We start from the raw sequence: 14,204 nt of genomic DNA on the forward strand, positions 1-14,204 counted from the left end.
TCGGAGGCAGTAGGACGTTCGCAGAGTACCAGACCAGAGGTCAAGGGCTTACAATGTGTCCTCTGGACCAAGGTCCTGGAAAACCCTAATGGTCATGTGCTAAGCTATGGGGTCCCTATAGTAAAGGGGAAATCCGTATTATGGAGATATCCTCCCCTATATACACTGATTTGCAATCTTCCATATGCCCTTTTCTATGTGTGCTGCAGTAATACAGCCATGTGCATGAGCATTTAGCACTGGGTATAATGAGCATGTTGGGGGTGATCAGCTGTGCAGGGAAGCCTGGCAGTGAAAGAGTTAGTGTAGGAGAGGGCTCCCTCTATGGGTATACAGCACGAAGTGCAAGCTGTGCGATAGTCTCAGGAATACAGAGCCAGATAGCGAGCAGGCTACTCCGCACAGATCAGCTCTGGACCATCACTGCAGCCCAGGAGGCAAAGCTACAGCAGGTGAGAGCAAAAAATGCCGCACCTGGGCACCCTGAGCCCTAGTCTGCCAGTGGGCACCTCGTATACTGGGGGCAGGAGGGGGCATGGAAAAAATTCTACACTTGGAGGGTTAAAGACCATTTTTATTTGCAGAAGACGCAAACAGGAGATTTGAGGTTTCCTCAAAACCTCAAGGAAACCAACAAAAGGAGTCATTGCACGTGAGAGCGGGGTTTGCCTGAATTTGGAGAGAAGTGACTTAAGATGTGGGAAGGAGAAGCCTCAGGGTGGGGACTTTGCAGGATGTTATATGGGCTGAAGAAGTAACGAGTGTGGGGGTTGTATTGTGTCGGTGGGGTTTTTGGGGACCTCATAGAGATGGGGAGAGGTGGGAAAACACTCAATTCTATATGGGGAGGACTGCAAAATTGTGGGGTGAACTGCAAAGATTTGGGGAGCACATTAGTAAAGAGTTTGCACCCATAAAAGGGAGGTGAAAGTAAGTGGTGGGGTACAGCAAGAAAGGTAGGAATAATGGGGAACAGTATGTGATGAGATAAGGAATTAAGGGTCAATAGAAAGGGTAAGAGGTGAGGCACATCAAAAGATTAGGAAATTCAGATACAACATGAGATGAGGAGATGAAAGTAAGAATTGGGGTGCAGTGTGAGGTTAGGGAGATGAGAGATTTTAGGTAGGGAATGAGATGTGAGAGATGAAAAGATAATCATTAGATGGCGGGGATGATAAGTGCAGTACTGCATGGGGGTATTGTGATTAAAGTGGGGTACAGAATTAATTGAAAGGTTTACAAAGAGGGGACAATTAGGATGAGAGATTAGGCGAGTGAGCTAGAGCATGAAACTTACAAAGAGAGGATAGGGGTGCGGCATGGGATGAGAGAGAATAGAGGGGTGCAGCATGGGATGAGGGAGATTAGTGGGGTGCGGCATTGGATGAGGGACATTAGTGGGGTGCAGCATGGGATGAGAGAGATTAGTGGGGTGCAGCATGGGATGAGAGAGATTAGTGGGGTGCAGCATGGGATGAGAGACATTAGTGGGGTGCAGCATGGGATGAGGGAGATTAGTCGGGTGTGTCATGGGATGAGGGAGATTAGTTGGATGCAGCATGGGATGAGAGAGATTAGTGGGCTGCAGCATGGGATGAGAGAGAATAGTGGGGTGCGGCATGGGATGAGGGAGATTAGTGGGGTGCAGCATGGGATGAGAGAGATTACTGGGATGCAGCATGGGATGAGAAAGATTAGTGGGAAGCAGCATGGGATGAGGGGGATTAGTGGGATGCAGCATGGGATGAGAGATTAGTGGGGTTCAGCATGGAATGAGAGAGATTAGTGGGGTGCAGCGTGGGATGAGAGAGAATAGAGGGGTGCAGCATGGGATGAGGGGGATTAGTGGGGTGCAGCATGGGATGAGGGGGATTAGTGGGGTGCATCATGGGATGAGGGGGACTAGTGGGGTGCATCATGGGATGAGGGGGATTAGTGGGGTGCGGCATGGGATGAGGGGGATTAGTGGGGTGCGGCATGGGATGAGGGGGATTAGTGGGGTGCATCATGGGATGAGGGGGATTAGTGGGGTGCGGCATGGGATGAGAGACATTAGTGGGGTGCAGCATGGGATGAGGGGGATTAGTGGGGTGCGGCATGGGATGAGAGAGATTAGTGGGGTGCAGCATGGGATGAGGGGGATTAGTGGGGTGCAGCATGGGATGAGGGGGATTAGTGGGGTGCAGCATGGGATGAGGGGGATTAGTGGGGTGCAGCATGGGATGAGGGGGATTAGTGGGGTGCAGCATGGGATGAGGGGGATTAGTGGGGTGCGGCATGGGATGAGGGGGATTAGTGGGGTGCGGCATGGGGTGTGGCATGGGATGAGAGAGATTAGTGGGGTGCAGCATGAGGTGAGGGAGATTAGTGGGGTGCAGCATGAAGTGAGGGAGATTAGTGGGGTGCAGCATGGGATGAGGGGGATTAGTGGGGTGCAGCATGGGATGAGGGGGATTAGTGGGGTGCAGCATAGGATGAGGGGGATTAGTGGGGTGCAGCATGGGATGAGGGAGATTAGTGGGGTGCAGCATGGGATGAGAAAGATTAGTGGGAAGCAGCATGGGATGAGGGGGATTAGTGGGATGCAGCATGGGATGAGAGATTAGTGGGGTTCAGCATGGAATGAGAGAGATTAGTGGGGTGCAGCGTGGGATGAGAGAGAATAGAGGGGTGCAGCATGGGATGAGGGGGATTAGTGGGGTGCAGCATGGGATGAGGGGGATTAGTGGGGTGCATCATGGGATGAGGGGGACTAGTGGGGTGCATCATGGGATGAGGGGGATTAGTGGGGTGCGGCATGGGATGAGGGGGATTAGTGGGGTGCGGCATGGGATGAGGGGGATTAGTGGGGTGCATCATGGGATGAGGGGGATTAGTGGGGTGCGGCATGGGATGAGAGACATTAGTGGGGTGCAGCATGGGATGAGGGGGATTAGTGGGGTGCGGCATGGGATGAGAGAGATTAGTGGGGTGCAGCATGGGATGAGGGGGATTAGTGGGGTGCAGCATGGGATGAGGGGGATTAGTGGGGTGCAGCATGGGATGAGGGGGATTAGTGGGGTGCAGCATGGGATGAGGGGGATTAGTGGGGTGCAGCATGGGATGAGGGGGATTAGTGGGGTGCGGCATGGGATGAGGGGGATTAGTGGGGTGCGGCATGGGGTGTGGCATGGGATGAGAGAGATTAGTGGGGTGCAGCATGAGGTGAGGGAGATTAGTGGGGTGCAGCATGAAGTGAGGGAGATTAGTGGGGTGCAGCATGGGATGAGGGGGATTAGTGGGGTGCAGCATGGGATGAGGGGGATTAGTGGGGTGCAGCATAGGATGAGGGGGATTAGTGGGGTGCAGCATGGGATGAGGGAGATTAGTGGGGTGCAGCATGGAATGAGGGAGATTGGTGGGGTGCAGCATGGGATGAGGGGGATTAGTGGGGTGCAGCATGGGATGGGTGAGATTAGTGGGGTGCAGCATGGGATGAGAAGGATTGGTGGGGTGCAGCATGGGATGAGGGGGATTAGTGGGGTGCAGCATGGGATGGGTGAGATTAGTGGGGTGCAGCATGGGATGAGAAGGATTAGTGGGGGGCAGCATGGGATGAGAGGGATTAGTGGGGTGCAGCATGGGATGAGGGGGACTAGTGGGGTGCAGCATGGGATGAGGGGGATTAGTGGGGTGCAGCATGGGATGAAGGAGATTAGTGGGGTGCAGCATGGGATGGGGATAACATGATATAGCGAAGCACAGCTAAACTAAGAGGGTAGAGACAATGCGGATTAGATGAGAAAAGTAGAAAGAAAATTGTGGTACACCATAAATCTAGAGGGTATGGAGTATTTTATAGGGATCAGGGTAGAAGAGGAGAACAGCAAGTGGGGATACAGCAGAGGGATGTGGGATACTGTGGGGACTGAATATGAGCTGACGTTGATAACATTTCGGGGTACATTGTTAGACAGTAACAATAGTATAGTGGGGTGTGCAGAATAGTGGTGAATGCTTTATGTGACTGAACATGTAAGTAATTTATAGGGTGCAAGTGACAGATGTGGGTGCAGGATAATCTCAAGGCTACAAATAACCAATGAGTTACAGAGTTATATATGACTCCACCTTTCATACATGTGCACAAGTGACATTACATGGAGAATAGCACAGCGGAGAACATAATGGGGGGCTTCACTACATTTGGAAGCAACTGGGGGCTCAGCTGGGATATAAGGTGTTTATAACTTGAATGTTCGAATCTGACAGTGACTCATTGATACTTTGTTCTAACAGCGTATATGACTCAGAGAACAAGATACAGATAGCAAAGCACCATGTTATATCACATCTGTACGTGTCCCCCGTGTTATATCACATCTGTCCTTGTCCCCCGTGTTATATCACATCTGTCTTTGTCCCTGTGTTATATCACATCTGTACATGTCCCCCCATGTTATGTCACATCTGTACGTGTCCCCGTGTTATATCACATCTGTACGTGTCCCCCCGTGTTATATCACATCTGTACTTGTCCCCCCCGTGTTATGTCACATCTGTACTTGTCCCCCCGTGTTATGTCACATCTGTACTTGTCCCCCCGTGTTATGTCACATCTGTACATGTCCCCGTGCTATATCACATCTGTACATGTCCCCCGTGCTATATCACATCTGTACATGTCCCTCGTGTTATATCACATCTGTACTTGTCCCCTCTGTTATATCACATCTGTACATGTCCTCCGTGTTATATCACATCTGTACATGTCCCCCGTGTTACATCACGTCTGTACTTGTCCCCCGTGTTACATCACGTCTGTTCTTGTCCCCCATGTTACATCACGTCTGTACTTGTCCCCGTGTTATATCACATTTGTACGTGTCCTCCGTGTTATATCACATCTGTACGTGTCCCATGGGTTATTTCACATCTGTACTTGTCCCCCGTGTTATATCACATCTTAGCTTGTCCCTCGAGTTATATCACATCTGTATGTGTCCCTCGAGTTATATCACATCTGTATGTGTCCCCCGTGTTATATCACATCTGTACGTGTCCCCCGAGTTATATCACATCTGTACGTGTCCCCTGTGTTATATCACATCTGTACATGTCCCCCGTGTTATATCACATCTGTACGTGTCCCCTGTGTTATATCACATCTGTACTTGTCCCCTGTGTTATATCACATCTGTACATGTCCCCCGTGTTATATCACATCTGTACGTGTCCCCCGTGTTATATCACATCTGTACGTGTCCCCCGTGTTACATCACGTCTGTACTTGTCCCCCGTGTTACATCACGTCTGTACTTGTCCCCGTGTTATATCACATCTGTACGTGTCCTCCGTGTTATATCACATCTGTACGTGTCCCATGGGTTATTTCACATCTGTACGTGTCCCCCGTGCTATATAACATCTGTACGTGTCCCCCGTGTTATATCACATCTGTACTTGTCCCCCCCGTGTTATATCACATCTGTACGTGTCCTCCGTGTTATATCACATCTGTACGTGTCCCCGTGTTATATCACATCTGAGCTTGTCCCCCGAGTTATATCACATCTGTACGTGTCCTCCGTGTTATATCACATCTGTACGTGTCCTCCGTGTTATATCACATCTGAGCTTGTCTCCCGAGTTATAGCACATCTGTACGTGTCCCCCGTGTTACATCACATCTGTACGTGTCCCCCTTGTTATATCACATCTGTACGTGTCCTCCGTGTTATATCACATCTGTACGTGTCCTCCGTGTTATATCACATCTGTACGTGTCCTCCGTGTTATATCACATCTGTCCTTGCCTCCCGTGTTATATCACATCTGAGCTTGTCCGCCGAGTTATAGCACATCTGTACGTGTCCCCCGTGTTATATCACATCTGTACGTGTCCTCCGTGTTATGACATCTGTCCTTGTCCCCCGTGTTATATCACATCTGAGCTTGTCCCCCGAGTTATATCACATCTGTACGTGTCCCCCGTGTTATATCACATCTGTACGTGTCCCCCGTGTTATATCACATCTGTACGTGTCCCCCGTGTTATATCACATCTGAGCTTGTCCCCCCGTGTTATATCACATCTGTACTTGTCCCCCCGTGTTATATCACATCTGTACGTTTCCCCTCTGTTATATCACATCTTACGTGTCCCCTGTGTTATATCACATTGTACGTGTCCCCCGTGTTATATCACATCTGCACTTGTACCCCCGTGTTATATCACATCTGTACGTGTCCTCAGTGTTATATCACATCTGTACATGTCCTCCGTGTTAGATCCCATCTGTACGTGTCCCCCATGTTATATCACATCTGTACGTGTCGCCTGTGTTATATCACATCTGTACGTGTCCCCTGTGTTATATCACATCTGTACTTGTCCCCGTGTTATATCACATCTGTACGTGTCCTCCGTGTTATATCACATCTGTACGTGTCCCATGGGTTATTTCACATCTGTACTTGTCCCCCGTGTTATATAACATCTGTACGTGTCCCCCGTGTTATATCACATCTGTACTTGTCCCCCCCGTGTTATATCACATCTGTACGTGTCCCCTCTGTTATATCACATCTTACGTGTCCCCTGTGTTATATCACATTGTACGTGTCCCCTGTGTTATATCACATTGTACGTGTCCCCCGTGTTATATCACATCTGCACTTGTACCCCCGTGTTATATCACATCTGTACGTGTCCTCAGTGTTATATCACATCTGTACATGTCCTCCGTGTTAGATCCCATCTGTACGTGTCCCCCATGTTATATCACATCTGTACGTGTCCCCCGTGTTATATCACATCTGTACGTGTCCCCCGTGTTATATCACATCTGTACGTGTCCTCCGTGTTATATCACATCTGTACGTGTCCCCGTGTTATATCACATCTGAGCTTGTCCCCCGAGTTATATCACATCTGTACGTGTCCTCCGTGTTATATCACTTCTGTACGTGTCCTCCGTGTTATGACATCTGTCCTTGCCCCCCCGTGTTATATCACATCTGAGCTTGTCCCCCGAGTTATAGCACATCTGTACGTGTCCTCCGTGTTATATCACATCTGTATGTGTCCTCCGTGTTATATCACATCTGTACGTGTCCTCCGTGTTATATCACATCTGTCCTTGCCCCCCCGTGTTATATCACATTTGAGCTTGTCCGCCGTGTTATATCACATCTGTACGTGTCCTCCGTGTTATATCACATCTGTCCTTGCCCCCCCGTGTTATATCACATCTGAGCTTGTCCGCTGAGTTATAGCACATCTGTATGTGTCCCCCGTGTTATATCACATCTGTACGTGTCCTCCGTGTTATATCACATCTGCACTTGTACCCCCGTGTTATATCACATCTGTACGTGTCCTCAGTGTTATATCACATCTGTACATGTCCTCCGTGTTAGATCCCATCTGTACGTGTCCCCCATGTTATATCACATCTGTACGTGTCCCCCGTGTTATATCACATCTGTACGTGTCCCCCGTGTTATATCACATCTGTACGTGTCCTCCGTGTTATATCACATCTGTACGTGTCCCCGTGTTATATCACATCTGAGCTTGTCCCCCGAGTTATATCACATCTGTACGTGTCCTCCGTGTTATATCACTTCTGTACGTGTCCTCCGTGTTATGACATCTGTCCTTGCCCCCCCGTGTTATATCACATCTGAGCTTGTCCCCCGAGTTATAGCACATCTGTACGTGTCCTCCGTGTTATATCACATCTGTATGTGTCCTCCGTGTTATATCACATCTGTACGTGTCCTCCGTGTTATATCACATCTGTCCTTGCCCCCCCGTGTTATATCACATTTGAGCTTGTCCGCCGTGTTATATCACATCTGTACGTGTCCTCCGTGTTATATCACATCTGTCCTTGCCCCCCCGTGTTATATCACATCTGAGCTTGTCCGCTGAGTTATAGCACATCTGTACGTGTCCCCCGTGTTATATCACATCTGTACGTGTCCTCCGTGTTATGACATCTGTCCTTGTCCCGCGTGTTATATCACATATGAGCTTGTCCCCCGAGTTATATCACATCTGTACGTGTCCCCCGTGTTATATCACATCTGTACATGTCCCCCGTGTTATATCACATCTGTACATGTCCCCTGTGTTATATCACATCTGTACGTGTCCCCTGTATTATATCACATCTGTACGTGTCCCCCGTGTTATATCACATCTGTACGTGTCTCCCGTGTTATATCACATCTGTACGTGTCCCCCGTGTTATATCACATCTGTACATGTCTCCTGTGTGTTTTTTTTACACGTGTTTCTCGTGTTTGTGGCTTCTTTATGTCCTCTATGTGTTGTTTGTTTTCATCTGTCTCCTATTTGTTATATTTTGACATCTCTGCTTTGTATATTTTCTTATATGTTTCCCCTTTGCTGTATATTTCCAAGTGTGATAGATTTTTATTTACTTCTGTATCTATATCAGTTTTATGTTCCTTGTGTCTCCCATCTGCTGTATGTCTACATGTATTATGTAATGTATCTTCTTTACCATATTTCATGTCTGTTGTATATTTCTACACAGATCTCATCATGTGTGAACTGTGACATCAGTTTTGCCTGTTTTTCTTATTTTCCCTTCATGAAGCATACATACCCCCTGCTGTCATTTTCATCCTCGCTCCATGTTCCTTTATAACTACATTCAGTCCTCATGTCAGAATTGTTCTTTGCTGGGAAAATTGTGTTTTCTTATAAAATGACAAAAAATTCTGATGTGCAGCATATGAGGGGGTGAAAGAGTACAACAGATAAACCTCGCGGGATCTAGCCTTCCTCCACCGAAATATTCATATAATATGAGTGTACAAATGTAACACACAGACGTCTTTTGTCAATCTTTTTTTCCAACACCCACCTCTACACAAACTCCATAGTGCTGTAACCATCCACTGTGTCCTAAACAATAATACTGCCCCCTCTGCCGCAACACAATAATAGTTCCCTCATTCGGTAATAGTGCTCCTCTGTAGCTCCACATGATAGTAGTGCCCTCCTGTGCCTCCACATAATAATAGTTCCCTCTCTGTGCCACCACATAATAGTGCCACCTCTTTGTCTCCACATAATAATAGTTCCCCCTCTGTGCCTCCACATATCAATAGTTCCCCCTCTGTGCCTCCACATAATAATAGTGCCACCTCTGTGCCTCCACATAATAATAGTGCCACCTCTGTGTCTCCACATAATAATAGTTCCCCCTCTGTGCCTCCATATAATAATAGTGCCCCTTCTGTGTCTTCACATTATAGTGCCACTTCTGTGAAATTGTGCCCCTTCTGTGACTCCACATGGTAATAGTGCCTCAACATGATAATAATGCCCTCTCTGTGCTTCCACGTGATAATAGTGCCCCCTCTGTGACTCCATAATAATGCTCCTTTGGTGCCTCCACATGATAATTGTGTCCCTTCTGTGCCTCCACTTAATAGTGCCCCTTCTGTACCCACTTTGTGCCTCCACATAATAATAGTGCCATTTCTTTGCCTTAACATGATAATAGTGCCCTCACATTATAATAGTGCCCCTCTGTGTCTCCCCATGATAATAGTGCCCCATCTGTGCCTCCACATAATAATAGTGACCCCTCTGTACCTCCACATGATAATAGTGCCCCTTCTGTGCCTCCACATGATACTAGTGTCCCCCCTGTGTCTCCCCATGATAATAGTACCCCATCTGTGCCTCCACATGATAATAGTGCCCCTTTTGTGCCTCCACGTGATAATAGTGCCCCCTCTGTGCCTCCACGTGATAATAGTGCCCCCTCTGTGCCTCCACGTGATAATAGTGCCCCCTCTGTGCCTCCACATGATAATAGTGCCCCTTCTGTGTCTCCACCTAATGATAGTGCCCCTCTGTGTCTCCACATAACAATAGTGCCCCCATTGGGGCTCCACATGATAATAGTGCCCCTCTGTGCCTCCAGATGATAAGTGTCCCCTCTGTGCCTCCACATAATAATAGTGCCTCTTCTGTGCCTCCACATGATAATAGTGCCTCTTCTGTGCCTCCAATGCAGTAATGTAAACCATTTGTGCCTCTAGAGAATATCAATAGTCTCCCCACACTATAATATTCCCTATTTTTGTCCCAACCTATTAATAATTGAGCCCCTACATAGCAATGTGCCATCACACAAAAAAGCCCCCCATTTGTGCTCCCCTACAACAAAATTGTCCTCCTTCCAGTCCCGTGACCCGTTTGTGCCAAAAAAAACAAAATAAAGTTAAACTGGCCCCACCCTGCTCCCTCAATGACCAGTGACGCTCTCCTCTTCCTGGTACTCCTGGTGAGATGGAGTGATGTCATAGTGTTGCTTGATGTCCTCCAGCACTCCGGACTTCTGGTAGCATTATGGGTCTCTGCTGCGCCATAGTTTTCCTTTGGACATGGATGCAAGTTGAAAGCTGTACTCGTCCAGGAGATTTGCCATCTCCTACGGAGGTCCGTGAGGTTTCCCCAATTTTTGGAAAACTACGCGTTTCGGGAGAGTAATTGCGTTTCGCCCATAACCATTCTCGTGCACAGTTATTCAGCTGCTCTTGTTCCTTGTATGTACATCTTCCGCTTGCCGTTCACACATCTTCGCACCTCGTTCTGGCTGGTACGTAAAAGCAGATCACACTTTTATTTTTATGCCGGGTATTTATAGACATGACATATATTTAGATATGTGCAGATATTCCGTGGGGAGAGTCGTGGTGGGATTCTCCTTGGCATCACTGCAGGATTGCTTATTCCCAGCGGATGCCTGCAGGGGATTCCTCTCTATTGGTGGCGGGGGGCTGTTTCCGCAACATTATCACAGGTGTCTTCTATATTCCCTAGGGGCTCTAATGTATATTAATTCAGCATTACACATAAAGATTAATTAAAGCAACCTAAATGCAATTAATATCACAGAAAAACTGTCCTACGTTCACTTGGAGCCAGACCCGAAGGTGTCCATGGGCTTTAAGGGCATTAATTTATTATTTGTATACTTTGTTGTTGTTTTTTGTCTCGGGGTATTTGTTGAAGTTTTTGGGCCAAATTTATCAAAATGACGCATGCGGTTAATGAATTTTGCTAAAAAAAAGTCTTTATTTTTGTCTTCACACTGGTTTAAAGGGAATATGTCAGCAGCAGGTTTTGTTATGGAATCTGAGACCAGCATGATGTAGGGGCAGAGAGTCTGATTCCAGTGATATGTCACTTACTGGGCTGCTTGTTGTAGTTTTGATGGAATCCCCTGTTTTCTGTAGCAGAGCTCAGAATACTGAGCTGTGTATAACCCCGCCCACACCCCTGATTGGTCGTTTCCTGTGTAAACTGTCAGCAAACATCCAATCAGTGGTGGGGGCGTGGTCACACAGGTTAGCTGGCCTGATTTGCACAAGACACCTAGTCCTCTCATAATAATCTTTTACAAATAAAGCCCTGATTGTATTGAAACTACACCACACAGCCTAATTAGTGACACATCCCTAGAATCAGGCTCTCTGCCTCTATATTATGCTGCTCTCAGATTAAATGTCAAAAACCTGATGACAGATTCCCTTTAAGTCTTTTTTTATAGCAAAAAGTTGCATGTTTTGTTAAAATTTTGCAAAATTTACACAAAACTTTCAGGTGGACATAAAAATCATTCCAGGGACTTTTTAAAAAGTTTCAAATGCAAAATTGCCTAAAAATATCTGGAAAACAAAAAAACACTTTTACATTGGTGAACATAAAAAAAACAAGCATGCAATTATTGACTTTAAAAAAAGATGCAAATTATAGCATAAAAGAAGAATTTGGCGCCAATCAAAACAGGCGAAAAAAACCTCACCAAAAACTAGAAAAGAAAAAGACGCAAATGCAATAGTGAATCGGACCCTATGTGTTAATCTCGCCATATACAATAGATTAATGTCAGCTGAACCCAAGGAGGACATGCCGACCATCTGATGTGTATGAGGACCTCCTGATTGGTTCTGACAGATGTTGGGGGAAGAAGGATGGGACAGTTGGATTTGGACATGCCTGATTGTTTTTTACTCATGGTAGATAAGCAGCTTGAGGAAGTTTCTGCTAGCAGCTCACTTCCCTCTCCCCTTACAAATCATATACACCCTTAATTGAGGTGGTTATGGAGAAATTGGGAGCGATAGTGTATCCAATGGTTATGGCCAGACTTGGCCTTGGCCATATTGCGGCACATCTTGTAAGAGACTATTGTAGTGCAGAAGTAGCCAGAAAACTGATATTCAAATGGTGTGGAGTGCAATGTGAAATATTCCAATTCCCTCTGTGCTGTCTGACATTGAACTTAATAATCTCTGAAAGCCATTGATTGAAATCCGATGATGCAAACTGTGGATGACACATTATTACAGTAGTACATTCCAACCTGGACGGCACGGCTGCATTCCCTCCTCCATCAGAGTAGGCTTGTGATATGTCATCCCAGTCTGCAGATACATGACAGATATATGTTTTGCTTTGCAGGCTCTTTCCGGCTCATATGTCCACACCTTGGTGCTTCTTCTCAGACTGATTAATCTTCTACTTTTGGCACGACTTATACTCTTTTAAGCTTTTGGTCTATTCCATCCCATCTTCTACAAGGAACCAAGAATTTTGACCATTGTCAAGAATCTTGACCATTGACAAGTGCCAAGGAACCAAGTATTGTCCACTCGTCATCATCACTTTGTACATGTCCAGAAAGTTGGGTCGTCTTTGGCTCCATATCTGGATTAACTCTTGGTCTTGATCTGAATTTGGAACATCAATAAAGTCAACCATGACGGAGCAGCAAAGCGGTGTGTGATGTATTAATGAACCTAGTTCTTGGGCTATTAGGTTTCTAGAAGTCACTAATTTTCTAATGCTGATACATAAATCTCTGGTTGCATTGTCTCATTTTTAGCAGATGTTGTAAAAAGACCTAAAGATACATCATGATCGATCAATGCATGACATATTGACCTCCATTTCAACCTCCCTTTACCCTCATCTGTAATCACAGGGCACACATTTATAGACAAAACTTGGATCCTTTATTGTAGAGGTCTTCAGAGAACTTCCATGGTCCAGATATTCCATAGAACAGGCATTGCATGGAGAAGGGATCATCTTCCTGACTGTCCTCTGGAAATCGTACCATTACCACCATCCTTTACTGGTTAACCTCCCATTACAACCTTATCCAGTAACCCCATATATTTTGGCAAGATGATGGTGAATGAGGTTTCAGACTTGGCATCTCCGTCTTCCCTAGGCGTTGTCACAGCCACCTGTGTGTCTAAGGTGGAGCTCAGAGTGTGTTGCAAGAACCTTCTGGACCGAGACACACTCAACAAGTCGGACCCTTGTGTCCTGCTGCTTATGCAGTCTCAGGGCCAATGGATGGAGGTAAGACCAAGATATCATTTCATCACTATAAGTATTTATTCAATATCATGAATTATAATCTTGATAGAGCTTCAAGATGATGGTTGTTGATGACTTGGTGGAATATGAATGTAGATACTCTTTCATGGAATAATTGGATTTTGTGGGAATTTTAAGGGGTTGTCCACCTTTTGGGACAATGTTGTTCTTACGGTAAATGCATGTATTTGAGGCTATAAATCAATTTTGCAGTTGGGTTTCTTTAAAAATTTTGCATTATTTGCCTCCTTTAGTCTCTGTGTTATACTTTCTGCAGAATAAGTTAATAAGTTTGTCGGTGAGCTCGTTCTTTTATCTGTGTTTTTCTAAGCTCCTCTCAGCTGATTGAAGACCATGGATCACATCAAAGTTCAATGTGCAGGGAAACAAAAGCCTAAAGGTGCAATATTTTTAATGAAATCCAGTTGCAAAAAATGTCCCTTTAACCCATACAATATTGAATGCCTATGCTTAGAATCAGATCTGTAAGGGTTGGATTCCAAACTCTAATGGTTGAAGGGACCAGAGGAGATCAGAAGAACTGCTCTGTACCTTGTGGTTTGGCCCTAAATGGTGTTTCAAGCCCTCTTCCATTTATTTGTATAGAAGAGAGCTTGCAGTACCACCCATTGCCATTACACAATGGATGGCGCTGTTTCACTTCCAATCAGCTGATCGTGGGGGTGCCAGGAGTCCTCATTATTAAAGTCCAAGAAAAAGCTCATGTCGTTTTGTTCTTTATTTTTGAAGGATAAAGTTTTCCTCTTTAGAAAAA

General features: G+C 46.1%; 1 protein-coding gene across 4 annotated transcripts in view; it reads left to right on the forward strand.

Moving 5' to 3' along the window:
* The first annotated feature begins 326 nt into the window (after nucleotides 1-326).
* Nucleotides 327-14,204, forward strand: part of CPNE7 (copine 7) — a 99,815-nt gene continuing 85,937 nt past the window's right edge. Inside the window, exons 1-3 of one of the 4 annotated variants that reach the window (XM_073659196.1) lie at nucleotides 327-452; nucleotides 12,503-12,819; nucleotides 13,278-13,411. In XM_073659196.1, the coding sequence (XP_073515297.1) occupies nucleotides 12,801-12,819; nucleotides 13,278-13,411 (153 nt within the window). In that variant the 5' untranslated portion in view covers nucleotides 327-452; nucleotides 12,503-12,800. Of the gene's footprint in view, nucleotides 453-12,502; nucleotides 13,412-14,204 lie in introns of all 4 variants that reach the window. The other 3 variants (XM_073659195.1, XM_073659197.1, XM_073659198.1) reach the window with 3 other exon arrangements.

The sequence above is a fragment of the Phyllobates terribilis genome, unplaced genomic scaffold (assembly GCF_046119375.1).
Source record: "Phyllobates terribilis strain yellow unplaced genomic scaffold, ASM4611937v1 Scaffold_13__5_contigs__length_258822181, whole genome shotgun sequence".
Lineage (NCBI taxonomy): Eukaryota > Metazoa > Chordata > Amphibia > Anura > Dendrobatidae > Phyllobates > Phyllobates terribilis.